Source organism: the organism of the source record quoted next, unplaced genomic scaffold (assembly GCF_019419815.1).
Source record: "Pyrus x bretschneideri cultivar Hongxiangsu unplaced genomic scaffold, Pyrus_bretschneideri_v1 Contig21, whole genome shotgun sequence".
Lineage (NCBI taxonomy): Eukaryota > Viridiplantae > Streptophyta > Magnoliopsida > Rosales > Rosaceae > Pyrus > Pyrus x bretschneideri.
The window spans coordinates 3,210,343-3,226,831 of NW_025999513.1; the positions used below are offsets into that span (position 1 = coordinate 3,210,343).

General features: G+C 39.6%; 2 protein-coding genes across 2 annotated transcripts; both read right to left on the reverse strand.

The window, feature by feature from the left end:
• Positions 1-320: 320 nt before the first annotated feature.
• Positions 321-4,105, reverse strand: LOC103959223 (FRIGIDA-like protein 4a). Its single transcript, XM_009371569.3, has 3 exons — positions 3,115-4,105; positions 2,187-2,362; positions 321-1,102 (listed from the first exon to the last, which is right to left on the reverse strand). Exons 1-3 carry the CDS (start codon positions 4,013-4,015, stop codon positions 614-616), a joined length of 1,566 nt encoding a protein of 521 aa, XP_009369844.2. The 5' UTR covers positions 4,016-4,105; the 3' UTR covers positions 321-613.
• A 2,854-nt stretch (positions 4,106-6,959) lies between these two features.
• On the reverse strand, positions 6,960-16,190 carry LOC103959257. Its single transcript, XM_009371610.2, has 4 exons — positions 15,234-16,190; positions 10,274-10,581; positions 7,362-7,739; positions 6,960-7,268 (listed from the first exon to the last, which is right to left on the reverse strand). The coding sequence occupies exons 1-3, from the start codon at positions 16,154-16,156 to the stop codon at positions 7,381-7,383; spliced, it is 1,590 nt and encodes a 529-aa protein (XP_009369885.2). The 5' UTR covers positions 16,157-16,190; the 3' UTR covers positions 6,960-7,268; positions 7,362-7,380.
• Between the last annotated feature and the right edge of the window lie 299 nt (positions 16,191-16,489).

Below are 16,489 nucleotides of genomic sequence, written 5' to 3' on the forward strand. Positions count from 1 at the left end.
ATAAGAATGCAAAAGAAAATAGGCAAATAAACCTGGCGCGGATGATTTCGAAGAACCAGAATGAAATCGATTTTGCAAAACAGAATAAAAGCAGAGAAACTGCAATATCAGCAAAACCAGAATGCTTTCTCCTCATTCAGGTTTTAACGGGAAACAAGCGCATCCCATCACTAACCTCGCCACCTGTATAACAGCGGTGATATGCACGGTCACAAAAGATGCAAGGCCCTCCAAACAAGAAGCTTAGAGAGCGCCATAGAGAATCGAAGAGAACACCAAAGAGAGGGAGAAAGAGAGAGAGCCATAAAGACCACCACAGAGAAGCAGTAAATAGTCTTTCTACAACTAAACTGAGAGCAGTGGCGGTACGGTGGGTCGATGTTTTAAGTCATCCTAACAACTTTTTCACAATGACCTACTACTACAGTTTGATCAACATTAGAAATACAACTTCCCACCATGACAAAGCAAGAAGCACGACGAAATATCATGATTAACACACACATCGCTACCATTTAAACGGTTAGTGATTACAAACAAGCCATTATAAAAGTTGATGAGATCTGGAGTCATCATATCAGTGGTTACCGTCTTCAAACGAGTTTTGTCATGTCTATCGGTAGTAAGCCTGCTGATAAGCTGGTACCATACCGTTGCCATAAGCCCCATAGGCAGGATAGTTCATCGGAGCTCCAGGGTATGATCCGGCTGGAGGAGGGGCTGCTTCAGGCGAGTATGCATAAGGGGTTGGTGGGCTTCTGCTGCCATACATGGTGGGTGGGGAATGGTACGGTGAGAACCCAGCAGGATACTGGCCATGGGACGGAGACATGACAAATGTAGGAGGAGTTGTAGGGAAAGAAGACACATATGCATTCGTCAAGCGTCCGGCCTTGGCTGGAGGCATGGGACCACCGTTGTTAGCTCGTGTTCGCTTGTTGGCTGGGACTACAACTGGCCTTTTCTTCTCTGGTTTCACCTTCTCTAGCTGTTCAAGGCGCTTCTTGAGGTTTTCTGGAGGAAATTCTGTCTCTAAGTTATAATCTTCAATGCACTTGACGACAGCCCGAAGCGCTGACAGCTCTTTGCGTCCAGCTAGGTTCTGCATAACAAAAGATTACTGATCAAAGAAAGTGCAGGTTTTTACAGGTTTAGTTGTTTCTACAAATAATGAGGGAAGCAAACTTAAGTTCATGCACTTCTAGGGGCATTTTTCAAAAAAAATTCAGAAAGCCCACAAGGATGTTTATAATTGCACAACGCCTTATCATGTAGACATCCATCGTAAATACCATCATGCCTAATTAGAAAAATTATTAACAATTTGAAGATAAGGGCGCACCAAATACTCAAAATACCTTACATTTATTTCTATATGAACTGCCTGCATTATTGGTGACAAAACAAATTCTTATTGCATCTTGACCACTTAATTGATGCATAAAGGACTCATATTCCAACCAAACAGAAGAGTTTATTGTCCCAAAACTTGTCAAACTATATAGATGTTCCAACAATAAAATAAAACCGACATGGATACACACTATGGGAGCAAACCTGATGAAATAACTATTAAGAATTGTGGGGAAGATATTTGATCATGTTCAAAACGGTGAGTGGAAAGAAAGAAATACCGTGAAAATATATAATTCAGCTCTTTTGTCTTTAGGCTTGATATATAAGAGAGAAATATGGTGAAAACATATAATTATACTCTTTTTCCAGGCTTAATATATATACATTGACATTTTGTTCACACATAATTAGTAAAGCGTTAAGAGGTTAACATCCTGCATATATCTTTTTGATGGCTGTCATTCTCTCCATTATAGGGGAGAGTGTTTTTGTGAGGGCGGGGGAGTTCCCGCTCCTACTTTATACGCAAACAAAAAGGTATAAGTTCCTCTGACATTCCTTTTCTTTCTTTCTCTTTCTCTCCTCCCAATCATTTGAGAAGTGGGGAATGGGAAAAAGGAACTTTGAAGGAAATGACAAGGGAGTTGTGGAAAACAGAAGGTGACACACGCACACAACACATGCACAAAAACTCTCCATGCAGAAAGAAAGTGAAGAGAAAACCAAAAACATGAAAGAACTGGACACCACTTTGCGATACATATTCAGGACTCAAAGCAACGACATAAGAGATCAAGCACAAGAATAGGATGCAGTGATTAAAATAATACCGCAGCTCGCCCAGCATTATTGGGATCTTCCAAAATAGAGGCTGCAGCCTTCTTAGCATCTTTCAGAAAAGCTTTCAGTAGAGGAACAGGAGGAAATTTGTGCACAAGTCCAACTTCATAGGTGAAATGCACCGCATCAAGCTGTTGTCCCCTGCTGATCAATTCTTCAATCATATCTGCACATAGTAACAACCCCAAACGTTAAAAATTGGAGAATGCTGCACTCTTATTGTACACATAACGTACCATACCAAAACAGTCCCAAGTAACACAGATAGCAAGATGGAACAGAAAAATATCTTTACGAAACTACTACAAGGTCAATGAATATGCCATCATATGGTTAAAATCATTGGAAAAAGAATATTAACGATTCAAAGTTAACTAGATGATTTAGCTCTGGATTGTTCACAAAACATGTACACATACAACACCGGTTATCTACAGTTTCTACCGTCCACATGTTCTGATTTTAAAGATAGGTCAGAGTTTCGAATTAAAAATTATTTGGGATATAGATACAGTCATGTGTGGGTTTTGTTTCTTACTGAAAAATATAATATAAAAAACATACACCAGTCAAATCTCTTGTATAAGGTAAACATTACCCTGGGAAAACCTGAAGACTAATGTTGACAACAAGAATCTAGTTAAAAATTCTACAAATTTGGAAAGAGTGGAAATTTCGACATAGAAGCCGCTGTCGAGAAATAAAATGACGTTATCAATCACATTTGTCTCATTCAAAATTTACTAACCACGTAGAAAAATCACCACTTCCTCATCCTATATATATAGAGATTATACAGCCTTGACACATTTTCAATAAACTATAAGCAACACCAAGCAATGGCAAGAGAACTGCATAGAAAATGTAGCAAATACACGATCAAAGAAAAGCAACAAGTTAGAGCATTAGGGAACTCACCGGGCATTTGCTTGGCGAGGCCAAGCGAAACGGCGAGCTTTGGCATCTGCTTGCGCCAGGCTGAGCTAACCACAAGCTTTCTGTACAAATCAACATCCTCCTCCTTCACAATCCCGAAAGTCACCAAATGCTGCAGGAACGTGTGCACATCAGGAGTCTTCACGTTCTCTATGCCGCCTCTCTCCTCCAAGCTGGCTTTCCAAGTCTCGGCCATCTCAGTGGCGCGTTGCTTCACGCTCCGCGTCACCAGAAGCCTTTTTCTCCCGATCTTCGGGTCCACCACCACCGGAATCAGCGACTCCAGCAACAGAACGCAGGCCCAGCCCAAATCGTTTCCCCTATCGCTCCTCTCCAGTCTCTTGTCCACAGGAAACACCTCCGATACCGCCTCCAGCACGAACTTCGCCGGATCGACACAATCGCCCAAAGCCACAGGCATCTGCGACCTCAGACCCTCCAATTCCTTCTTCCTCGCCGTCACGAACCTCCAGAGCCCTCCAGAATCCATCTTCAAGCACAACGACTTGAGATTCATCAGCAATCCCTCGCCGTCGTCCACCTCCCCGTACTCATCGTCGCTGCGGCCTCTCTTCAACACCTTGAGCGCCGACTCCTTGGTCTTCTCGACCTTCCCGAGCGCGATCTCGAAGCTGTCCCTGATCGTGACCTCGCGCTGCTCGAGCTCGTCGAGCGACGCCTTGGTCTCTTGCTCCAGAGTCTGGATTTTGAGCTTGATGGCCTCGGATTTCTTCAGGAGGTTCTGCTCGAGGGACGAGAAGTGGTCGGAGAGCTCCTTCCAGAGGAGAGTGCAGCTGGTCATGAGAGAGGTCTGCCGCTGGAACTCGTCGAAGCTCGGCGGAGTCAACTCAGTCAACTCGCCGGGATCGGGGATCGACCCCATGATCGTCGTACGGTGCAGCACAGCGGCCAAAGGGGAAGAAGATATGGTAGAGAGAGAAAGGAGAAACCCTAGAATTCGGTGGGTAGAGAGAGGGAGAGAGAGAGAGAGAAAGCAAAAGCAAAAGCTTGAGCTGTGAGCTTAAGCTAAAGCTAGGCAGCCGGTGGACAGGAGAAAGAAGAAGACATTGAGCTGACGTGGGTGGGGGAAGGGATCGACACGTGTAGAGGCGTCACAAAAAGGTGGCTAGAATGCGCTGGCGGGCGGGAGAAGGCGCTAGAGTGAGCGGGAGGGGGAGGGTGCGCAGGATTAGGGGTTGGTAAAGTCGGAGTAGGGGGTGATGCTGACGTAGGATGAGGGGGTGTTTGGATGATGGGATTGTGCTTTCTCGGAAACCGAAGTTGGATCAAGGGAGAAAAAGCTGGGGGAGAAGGTGGGGGTGGGGCAGGCCCACTGAGAGCAACACATGGGGATGGGAATAGAGGAATAGGAATGGGATTGGATAGCGAGGATGAGTCAGATAAAGTGAAAGACATATGCCGGGTTATGTAGTCCTGCATGTGAACAAACAATGACCGCATGCGCGTTCTGATCCTCATCAGTCAGTCATCAGTCGCACATTCACTATCTACGGTTTACAATACGAGTATTATTTAAGTATTAATTATTGTGTGATAGCACATCATATAATTTATAAATTTAATTTACAAACTTAATTTATCTAACATTTTTTTTTTATACATCATTTATTTCATACATTCACCGCTTAATCGGTTAAATATAGTGAGATATATAATAATTTATAATTTCTTTTTTTTATTGAACATTTGACCCATTAGATAATAATAATATAATAGGAAAAATTTGAAATAGATCCAATTTTATAGACTACCTTTTGAAATAGGTTCAATTTTTAGTGACTTTTAACTTTTGAAATAGGTCCAGTTTTTAGTTACTTTGGACCCATTTCAAAAAACCCCTAGATAATACCTATATAAAGTAAAATCATGTTCCATAACCGCTTCCTAAATTTAAAGTTGGTCTATGCATTGTCACTTACTACAATTTAGTAATATTTTTCTTCATTTATAAGTGAAAGATCTTATGTTTGATTCTCGCCAAAAGCAAATTTGAACTATATTATTGCTAGTTCATTGTGAGGCTAAACTCATCCCCTCCGCTTAGTATAGATAATATCAAGTTGGTTTATGCATTTCCATCGTGGTTTATAATTAGTTATGAGTAAATAATTTGTTAATTAAAGTTGTTAAGTATAACAAAATGTGCTCCAAATCTTGATTCCTGCATTAAAAAAGTTCGTTAACTTGATTACGTGGAAGAACATACAATGAGCCCCGCAAAACTTAAATCATAACTTAGCTTTGATTCATAAATTATTTTAGAATTTTTAACTTCATGGACATATATTTAAATTGGATACGAGACCCATGTGTGCTTAGCATTAACAAAAAATTGTGGAAGTAAGCAGTAGAGACCAATAATGCACATTTTTTTTTTTAATTTTAAAGACCTCAATTAGCAGACTTTTAGTTCATAATTGTAAATTAAGGTGAATGTTTAATAACAAGTTCCCAAATATTCTCTCTCAATGTACATTAAGTTGAACAAAAAAACTCTAGAATACATCAATTTATGATATAAAGCACCGTTATAACATCATTGACACAAAACACTACTGTAGCAGTGTACTCATATTATGTAAGTTAATATTTCTTATTAGTGATAGTAACACCGTCACATAGGGATTTGAATTCTCTTATCTCACATTTCTCTCCTCTCATCCCCTCGTTTTAATTTAGACCATTCAAAAGATCAATAAAGTACATGTATATCAGTGCATCACATTTTTTTTTAACAAACAATATTATCTACACTAAAGGGAGTGGGCTTGGCCTCATAATGAGCTAGTAATAATATAGTTCAAATTCGTCTTTGACGAGAATCGAACCTAAAACCTCTCACTTACAAGTGAAGTGATATACTACTAAACTCTAATACTAATACTAAGTGACAATCAGTGCGTGACATAGTAAAGTGCAACAATCCAAATATGAATATGATTGTACTCGTGATGTTAAGGTATGGGAGGGAAGATTCCTTCTCCGTCGCATATTATTACTACTTTATAGGGTTTATATTTTAGAATAAAATATCAATAAATTGTGTGTAAATTCGTTGTATAATGAACAAGCAGACGAAGGACTCAATGAATCAAGATTGAGGAAAGATTTTTCGTACATAGAAAATACAATCCGATACATAAAATGTTGAAACACAAGTAACTGAATATTTAAAAAAATAAAATTTCCAACTACTTGTATTATAACACTAACCTCTAGTTTGGTACAAAGATGATTCTGAAAAAATTAGTTATCAAAAGAAGCTGGGAGCATTTTTATATTTGGTTATGTTTGGTAAACATTCAGCTTCAGCATTTTTTCACAATTTTAGATGACAAAAAAGCCAAAAACACAAAGCTGCAAAACCCAGCTTTAAAAAACCAACTTTTATTCACATCTGTTTTACATAAAAGTTTATCAAACACTATAATACTGCTTTTTTTTTTCTTTTCAAAAGCATTTTTACAAAAAGATTTATCAAACATTTTGCTGCTTTATTTCACAACTGATAAAAGCAATTTTTTTTTCAAAACACAGTAATACCAAACCAACTCTAAATATTTGTGTATCAGGCCGTGTTTCACCCAAATGAAAAAAAGTTCTCAAGCTTGAGTAGCGGTAACGAGAACTTCCCCGTGACGCGTTCACTGCAACCCTTGTGCGTCACGTGTCACGTGATTAACTTGTAAAAGCGTGCATTGAGCACGTGACGGTGAAGTCCATGGCAAATGTTCTGAGCAATAATTCAACCAACATCTTTGCCATTAACAACCAAACAAGTTAAAAAAAAGAGACTCAACGACAACTTAGTAATAAGACAATTACTATTCACCCAAAAAAGTTAGTTAACAATCATTTGCTTGCTGTGACTCTCTGTCTGTCATACAATTTGTTCAGTCCAGAAACCATACAAGCACAACACTCTAAATCCTTTTGCTACACTGAATTCTCTTCTTTTATGTCCCCATACAGCAAACCTGTAGCGGCAAAAACTCCGTCCAAGAATGATCGGGCGGGCATTCAGACAGTCTTCATGCCTTGCGACATTAGAGAATGCTGCCCATATATTAGCATTGCACACACCTGCTTCCATCACCTACGACGCCATGAGATGCCTGAACCCGAAAAAGGAAAAGAAAAGGCCATGAGGAGGATCATATGGTCTTCAAGTGAATAAATGGCACATGTATTGAAGCAAACTACAATACCTTGAATGCGATCAGGAATCTACTTGGATGATTTGTGTTCCCGAAGGCTTTCAATCACGACCTTCTTTCTTGTGTCAAAATCCACTTTGTCAAGATCATAAGCAGTTCCGAGATAGGCATATAGGATCCTCTTCTTCTCCCGCGTCTTTTCGTCAAACTTCACAAGGTTTGAATTCATTTCATCATCCTTACTGCCGAGCATTGGGGGCTGTACACGAGCCCAGCCCCTGCGTCCATGATTTTCCTTCTCAAAGAACTCTGCCATTCGAATGGCGTCCTTAAGGCCTGCTTCGTCACCGGAAAACTTAACCAGAGTCATACCTAAATGACCATCTCTACCGTACAAGGATTTCGACTTCCCACTTCCAAATCCAAGATCTGTTTGCAAGAAATTCCATGAGAAAAAATGTAACTTGTCAAAAGGATCTACTTTTGTTATAAATACATTGAAGCCCTTACAATTATCAAAGGTAAGAATGGAATCTCCATAATCAATCCACGTGAAATGTCATGATAATGGCTGCCAACAGCCATAGAAGACACAGCTTCAGAATACAAAATCCAAAGTGACATAAAGAACCCCCTATGGCCCTATCCGTTCGATGACCACCAGACCAATGTCAAAATGCTCCAACATGGTTCAAGGCTAATATACCATATGGAAGTGTGACTCAATGAACTGAAGTTACCAAACATATATAAAAGAGAAGCGTAGAGTCTCAAACGCTTATATACCAAAGTAATTACAATATGACAGACTGCAAATATCAATTGTAACATGCATAAGCATAAAAGATCCAGTAAAACGAGGATAAACTATCAATAACCAAACAAGAAAAAAGTTAGTATCATATGTTAACGGCAACACCTGCTTTTTCACCCATACTTTCCTTGACTGGGTTCCAAATCCCAACGTATCACCTGAAATTCCTAGTATAATGCAGCACGCAACAAGGAACTCTCCAACCAAGGCTAAGGTCACCATCCTAATTATACAACTGGCGTCATGTTGAACTTGAAATAAAAAAGCTAAGCACATGTACAAACCGAAATCTTATATTATGGGAGATCTGAGAGAACATTGCTCGTTATGCCAAACAGTGCCCCTTCTTGGTTGTCTCAGTTCAGTAAGAGGTTTATCCAATTTGCCACTTTTGGCTGAACTAGCTTAACGTTCTAGTACATGGACTTGAAGGATCTGAAGTTTATCATGTAGGATGACAAAATTTGCCAATAATGAGGGACAAAAGATGTGATAACAGGTCCAAACCACTTAAAAACAATGGTTTTCAATTAGGTTACAGGTTTAGGTGAGGCATGAAAACTTGTGACAGTCAGCAGACAGTAGAAAAATAATTCAAATTGAAAGAGTTGTAATTCAGATGCAACCAAGACATTAGCAAACTACAACTAGCTACTTAGCCTTTAGAATTCTTTGTGCTTGATGATCTTTAACATTGGAAGCCCCAAGATCCTGGTAATTTTTTTTTTTTTTTTTTTTTTTGGGAAGAAACGATGACAATTTATTAAAACAAAAACACAAAATAAAAATGGTGGATAAGAAATCCACCATCTAGCAAAACTAGCTAAGACCTCTCAAGCAAATCTAGCAAAATAGTGGATAAGAAACACTGGTAATCCTAACCAGATTCCCTCATTCTTAACCAACACTACGAGCGGTTGTACAGGTATGAGGAAAAGCCAAGCTTATGCATAAGATTATTTCATTCACCACACAAAATTTAAAATGAATAAATCAAATCGAACAGGAAGGGCTGTAAAGAAAATGAAACGATTAAAAGTTAGTACAACAGTCTGGCTCAACTGAGATAAATTAATTAAATTTTGACTGAACTGGATCCCAGAGGTTAGTTATTGCATGTCCAAAGTCACTAGATCACGAAAATTAGGAATTTTTCGGTCCAAAGTAAAAGTAAGAAAATGATTAACAATGTCAAACTGATCCAGGAGAAGGCAGGGTGTCGCAGCAGATTGAAAAAGGATGATCATGACTTGACTTAGACATCAACAACAAAAAGAGTACATGGTGCCTACCATCCCAAACAAGAGAACAAACCATAGGTAGAACCATTTTAAAATAAAGAATGACATTCATCCAATCAAAACTCCTCCCAGGTGATCAGAAAGCAATGCAATAATAATAAAGTCCATAAACTAGGAACCCTGCATTAGGCTCCGTTTATGAGATGCTCATCTCAACCATACTTCAATTGCCACATGGAGAACACAACTATCGCACATAAAAGAAGATTATATGGAACGACTAATCTCCACATCATATAATCCCTGCAAACTACAGTTGCAAATGCATTCTATATATGCCACTAAGCTCGATATAAAGCCATTCCAGTATGATAAAAAAAAAGTTCCAGATAAATATATCTATTATGAAGGGAGGCACTAATACTAATTCACATGAACCAGCTAGATCCTCCCCTTCCACACTCAATCAAATCAACTGTAAAGGGTGACGGTAAAACTAGAGGTACTAGCATGACTGTGGCTTTTCTTTTCATCTCACCTCCCCGTAAACCCTTTGAATATCATTGCAAGATACTATGGCTTAAGCTTTTTGTAAACATTGGTATTCTATGCCAAACTATTTAACTTAACTACCCAGGAGGAGGGCAACCTAGCAGTAATATTCTATGAAATACACCCGCTGTATGCTGTATCTAAGAAAGGTTGTTCACTCCATCCAATATAGATGTTCAATCTATTAAATTGGCTTCCAAATCTACTATATGCATTTACAGATTCAAAGGAAGGGCTCACAGCTAAAATAGGACACGCAGAGCACGTACTTGACCTGGGACCAACCTCTCCAATGAACATTCTGATAGAAAAAGCATAAAGAATTAGCAAATATGAACTATGAAGGAGTACTATACCTCTAATATTACTATCCATTGCTTTATTGCCCAAACCCTCCATGCGGCCATCTTTACTCTTTCCTGTAACTGTATTATGAATTATCACCACAGGTGGCCACATAATCAGATCATCCACATTTGCTGCTGCTGCTTCAGCAGAAAGAAACTGATACGCTTTTGAGTTATCCGGGGGCTTCAAGTAGTCCCACCCCATTAGAACACACAAAGCCTTGTGTAACCCCAAGTGATCCACACGCATGTCAGCACTATCAGAGTTGTAACTGTGCATGATGAGACTATGCATATCCGGAAAATCTTTAGAGGACCTGAAATAATGCATATCAAGGGAATTGAACAATATATTTCAGGTTTACCTCTTAGATAGCATTACGACCCTACAACTTCAAACTCAACAGGGCAACGAAGAAGATGCATTTACCAAGGATATCCTAGTGAGCTGATATAATTATATCACGATATATAAACATTCATTTTCTTAGTTCCATCAGATGATAATACTTAGGTATTTTCACTTAATGTAAGACCTTGACACAAGGTAAATAATTTATAACGAAAAAGGATAATTTGGTAAGCTTGAGTATACACAATAAATTTGTAAACACAAGGCTGATAGATAACAATATAATTAGACGGGGAACTGTAGCACTATATAACAAAGGAGTAATTACTGCACATAAGAAGCCGAAAAATGCACCTATTGTAACTAATGAAAACTAGATTCTCTAGCACGCCAGTGGCATTTAATTTCCACTACTAATGCAAAAATTTCAGAGGGGGGAAAAGAAAACAACAAATATCGACATCAACATCAAAATAGCAACTTTAAATTCTCATGTAATCCTTATGTAAGCAAAATTGGCCTCTAACCTTGCACAAAACTTAGGCTACAGTAAACTCTATCAAACAGACTAGGTCAACTGAGCCACACACACCATTAACTGGTATAAAATTCAACCAATGCAAAGTAATAGTTTAAGTCCTTGCATTCATATTATTTCAACCTACAAAATTGTCTGTTTGACTCATACACAAAGAAAGTCCTTGTGTTCTAGTAAATGAATCATGTGGAATAATCCATGTGATGTAATAGCATGTGGTCTAGGTTTAAAAATTATACAGAACAAAAAAGATAGAGGTAGTAGTACTTGAAGAGAATCAATTAGAAGAGGTTCTTGTACGGTTCACACAAGAAACATACCACTGAATATAAGTCCAACCACATGAATGCAAAGCTAACCGCAAGAAAACCCAACTTATTGAAATGGGACAAAAACATTTGTAAAGAAGAAAATAGTAAAAAAGATGTCACCCAACAAAGTCCTTTACAACTTACTTTCAAGATAGAACTTGGATGTCAACAAGGGCATCAACCAATCTGAACCAGTTAGTAACAGAATGTCGAGAGGTCTCTGATTCTTTAGAGTGGGGAAACAGAAAGGAGATGTATGCATATGGAATCCTTATCAATAAAATAAGCTCAAAAGCATTTTCTACATGATCCATGCCTTGCACATTTCCATATTTATTTCTGCCAATGACAGGATAGAAAGCATGAAGTTTGAAAGGGAAGTTATGGTGTATGCTGCGTAACCAATGCCATTCAACTATATCCACTACCCAACAAAAGAACAAAAGCTGAGCAAACAAGAACAGAATATGGAACCAAGTGACATCTAGTAAACCACGTCACAAACAAGTATTAAGTAGCAATTGTAATACAGCCTCACATTCCTCACAATACAAGGTAATTAAAAAGCAACAAGTTCTTCTCAAAATGAGCAAGCAAATATATACTTGCAGGCAAAACAGTTACCAGTACTTAGAGGCCTGATAATGTAGGAAACTAAATATTATAGGAACAAGGTTACCCATTCCTCCTCAGTAATGATGCAGAATAATCTTAATTCCATAACAAATAGGACACCAAATGATAATATCCTAGGTATTACTCTGCATCATCTGAGACCAGAGGAAAAAAGAAGAAGATAGTATCGGATATTAGCATATGGATTCATCCTGAAATAGCAAGCATACCAGTTTGTACACTGATGCACCATGAATACAATTCAAAGTATAAGCTCTTATTAACTACCGAAATCCTGCTAAGTAACAAACTTGCACATGTGCATTAGCTTCCTTGTATACATATTGTCATCTTCTCACAAGGAACAAATTGGATTCGAATGATTCCAAAACACCAAAACAAAGATCCAATCGAACAAATTCAGCCTCTAGATTTCAACAGCTCATAAAGAATGAGCTAGTGCCCATTTTGCAACAAGTTAGGCAGCACTCGTAACAATCTAAAACAACTGCACAAAACACAACCAACGCTCTTATGGGAACAGAGCATGGATCAAATCAAATGGACACACCCTACTTCCATTCAGTTACACTGAATAATCAGGGATCTAAGCTGGGATGGACTGAGACTTGCCCGAGTCAAATAAGAGCCAGCTCAGCCCATCTAAATCTTAGCCTGAGCTGACAAAGTCGGTAACACCAAAACAAAAGCTCATCTCAATCAGCTTTAGGCTAAACCAACCAGGTCGCTTGAGCTACCATCCAACTAATAGTCCTAAAACCTACAAATCATCACAGCCAAATATGTCCAAACCTTTAGGAATACTCAGCAACCACCTTCACTATAAACGATGATAAGATAATATGGGCATATACTGATAGTAAGGTCATACATAAATAACAAGTCATTCTTAAACAATAAGTAAAGGACTGATGATTCTCCAAACACCGTCGGAGTCTAGATTTCTAAAGGGAAATCTACAAAAAGCATAACATGCAAAGAAAACGAACTTTGGGAGCCACTCGTTCTCTCCTCTCTGTTGGCGACTATTTAATCTATAAATAGAAAATATACATCCCCTTATGCAGCAATTAAAGGACCCAATGATACTCCAAACTTCGTTGGAGCATAGATCTCTAAAAGAAATCTGGGAAAAGCCTAAAGTACTAAGACTCTTCCTAATCCTAAGCAAACATTCACAATGCCCACAGCACAGTAATGACAAATATATAGTGTTCCTACGAATCATTCATGAATTTTTCACATATGCAAGCAACTTCCTAATATTCTCACAAACCTACTTATCATTTTAAAGGATATCAAACAAACTTTTTGACTTTGCATTGAATGGCTTGCATCAGGTCACCATCAGATGCCCACACAACAATATACTTACCAACTCTATACGAATTTACATAGAAAAGAAACATCATATGTGTGTACGCACCAATGTATTAAAAGCGTGAGGCGTGGGCGAGGCGTCCGAGGGATAGCCCGGCCTAGGCATGAGGCAAAGCCTCATGGGACCTAAATTTTTTAATACATACATTGAGTGTACACATATATTATATTAAAAAAGAAGAAGATTATTAATCAATAATTACCCTGAGCACACACATATATTATAAATATATATATAATAGAGGATGAAAAGCACAATGAGCACACATATAACAATGCACGTAGACAGAACACACATCCATTATATAAAAAAATAAAAATAAGAAAGAAAGGCAGAGAGACGATAGAGCAAGGAAGAGGTATGAGGCAGTTAAAACCCAACCCAAAATTTGGGTTTGGGAGTTTGAGAAAAAAAAAAAAAAAAAAGCCCATAAGGCACTCCTAGGCGGTTCCCGTGACGCCTTCCGCCGCCTAGGCGGCTCCGTCGAAGCCTTCCGCCCACTCCCTCAAAACAGAGGCGGCAACCCTCACACCCAGCCTCAGAGGATGCCTAGGTGCACCCTGAGGCAAGCCTTTTAAAACATTGGTACGCACACAAGTCTTAACTTATAATTATCACTAATGATAACCAATGAACTAGAAATTCACATCAGAAACGCATTAAAGCTTCTAACCTGTTGACATTACATCCATTGAACTCTTTGACATGGCCTTGCAGCCTTCAAAGCCAAATAAGCACACTTTGCTACAATTTTCACTTGATAGTTGATATATAGAATTGCAGACCTCAAAGAATTGTCTAGCTTATCAAACAACTCAGACCATCAGTATCAAAAAAGTTAGGTCGGTAAAGTTCAGAGATGATAGAATAGATTCTACAACTAACTTTCAGTTCCATATAGGGGCTAAAATACCAAGACATGAAAAAACCTCCTTGAAGATACACTATAAACAGAAGCACCATGCAACAAGCTGTTGCTTAGCGACTAAAGCAATACGCAAGATTTCAGAAACCTATAGTCTTGTACAAAACAAGTGCAACCCTTGTAATTACAAAAGGGAATACAATTCTCGCTTTCAAGGATATAACCAGTCTTCATTATCCACCAAATGTGAAATGACTTTTCCTTGAAGCCTACCACAGCACATAGCACAAAGCGCATATCCTCGTGCAAGCATGTCTTAAACATTAGGTGGGAGGTACTATATCCTAGAAGAAGATAATTTCGCGCAAAAGCAGAGTAAAAAAAACATTTATGAGAAGTCAACATGGCTATCCTTCAACTTCACCAAATTGCTAATACCAAATACAGAGTGCCAAGAACAACAACAAAAACACCATAATCAATAACCCCTACTTGCATTTGAAAACGAACTCTATATGTATATACAACTTACATCTCTTAAGACAAATTCTCGCTCTTAAGTCTAACTAGACCGTATTTGAACTCACTATACTCCTTCAAATTGAATGCATTGTAAGCGCCGAAAACTTATGAACGAAAAGTTTCCTAAAGCTCCAAAAAGGTTTCTTGCTCCCATTCGATAACAATAACGCATAAATACTGCTAGTTGAATACTGATGGCTTCTTATGGCAAAGGGAAGAACAAAAATGAAAAAGGTTAACAGCTAGAATAGTTCGTGTCCCAAGTATAAACTAACGATACCCAACTCAACGAAAGAATACCAATACTAATAACGAACATAATCGAAGAACAGAATATAGTTAAAGCAATTAATTTGCACAAGACCTGACACAAGCAAGACAATGCAGACGGCCTTGCTTCCCATCCTCCAAGTAAGTCTTCCTCTGCTGCGTGTTCTCATGAATCAGCTTCACAAAGTTAAGAAACGCCTTCTTCAACGCAGTCTGATCAACTTGAAGATGCTTCAGACCCACATTCTCACCTCCGCCACCACCGCCTTGCCTAAACCCCACACTCTCATGACCTCCACCACCACCACCAACCCTCATGTATTTGTTAGCCCTCCCCTCATCGCCGCCCACTTCCCGCCGAAAGGGACTACTCGTTGCCCGACCTCCTCCGGGACCCCCTGAAAACCCATTTGGATTACCATACTGCATAAGTTGCTGCCGACGCATTGCCAATTCTTCTGCCTTATCCCTCTGCTCCTTTTCTCCGCTGTACTTCCTCTTAGCGGGACCTTCTGCAGGCCCACGCCCGTCGAGCCCGAGCGAATTCCAGTAATCCGGACCCGGCCCGCCCGATCCATCGGGACCAAATGGCATGAACCGACCAGGCGGGTTCACGGGCGGGGGGAAGTCTTGATAATCGGGTGGGAGAGCGAAGTATGATCGAACACTACCATCGGCAAGAACAAAAGTCCGGCGCTCGAGCATGTGGAAATCGTATACCGGGGGAGGTGGTGGGCCGAAAGCAGCCGGGTCGGAGAAAGGGAATGGAGCGGTTCCGGGAGAGGGGCCAGGCGGGTGCTTGGGATGGGCGGGGCTGGGTTTTGGGGATGGGCCGGTTTTGGTCTTGGAGGATTTGGGATCGGGTGGGTTTTTGTTGTTGGTGATGGTGGTGTTGCTGGGGTTGGCGGTGGGGGCGGCGGCGTTGGCGGAGGATTCCCAGCGCGATTTGCGGCTGGGGGCGGAGGAAGAAGATGGCTTGTGGAGTGGTGGGCCCTTGGGATGGGGACCTCCGGCCATCCTGGGAATAGGGATTTGGAGGAAAATAAATGAATAAAATTAATGAAATTAAATAGGAGAAGAAGGGGGGAGAGAGAGAGAGAGAGAGAGAGAGAGAGAGAGAGATAGAATTGAGAATGTGAAAGTGGGAGAGGGATGAGGAAGACGATGCTTCCTGTTGGTGGGAGTTTATTTTATAAGTTTTGTTTGTAAGGATGCGCAATCGGGCCTTTTGTTTCGAATCTTCCATACTCGGAAAAGCCTTTGAACTTATAGGACAGATTTTTCTCCCTACTTGTTTCAGTAATGCCATTATTACCATATTTTTATAGTACATTTATATACATTTGAGAG

Coding starts and splice junctions, on each gene's coding strand:
- LOC103959223 (XM_009371569.3), bottom strand. CDS start 4,015: ATGGGGTCGATCCCCGATCCCGGCGAGTTGACTGAGTTGACTCCGCCG. Junction 2,363..3,114: donor CCTCGCCAAGCAAATGCCCG/GTGAGTTCCCTA, acceptor TACTATGTGCAG/ATATGATTGAAGAATTGATC. Junction 1,103..2,186: donor ATAATGCTGGGCGAGCTGCG/GTATTATTTTAA, acceptor TTTGTTATGCAG/AACCTAGCTGGACGCAAAGA.
- LOC103959257 (XM_009371610.2), bottom strand. CDS start 16,156: ATGGCCGGAGGTCCCCATCCCAAGGGCCCACCACTCCACAAGCCATCT. Junction 10,582..15,233: donor CATTGTCTTGCTTGTGTCAG/GTCTTGTGCAAA, acceptor GCATTATTTCAG/GTCCTCTAAAGATTTTCCGG. Junction 7,740..10,273: donor AATGGATAGTAATATTAGAG/GTATAGTACTCC, acceptor TCTTGCAAACAG/ATCTTGGATTTGGAAGTGGG.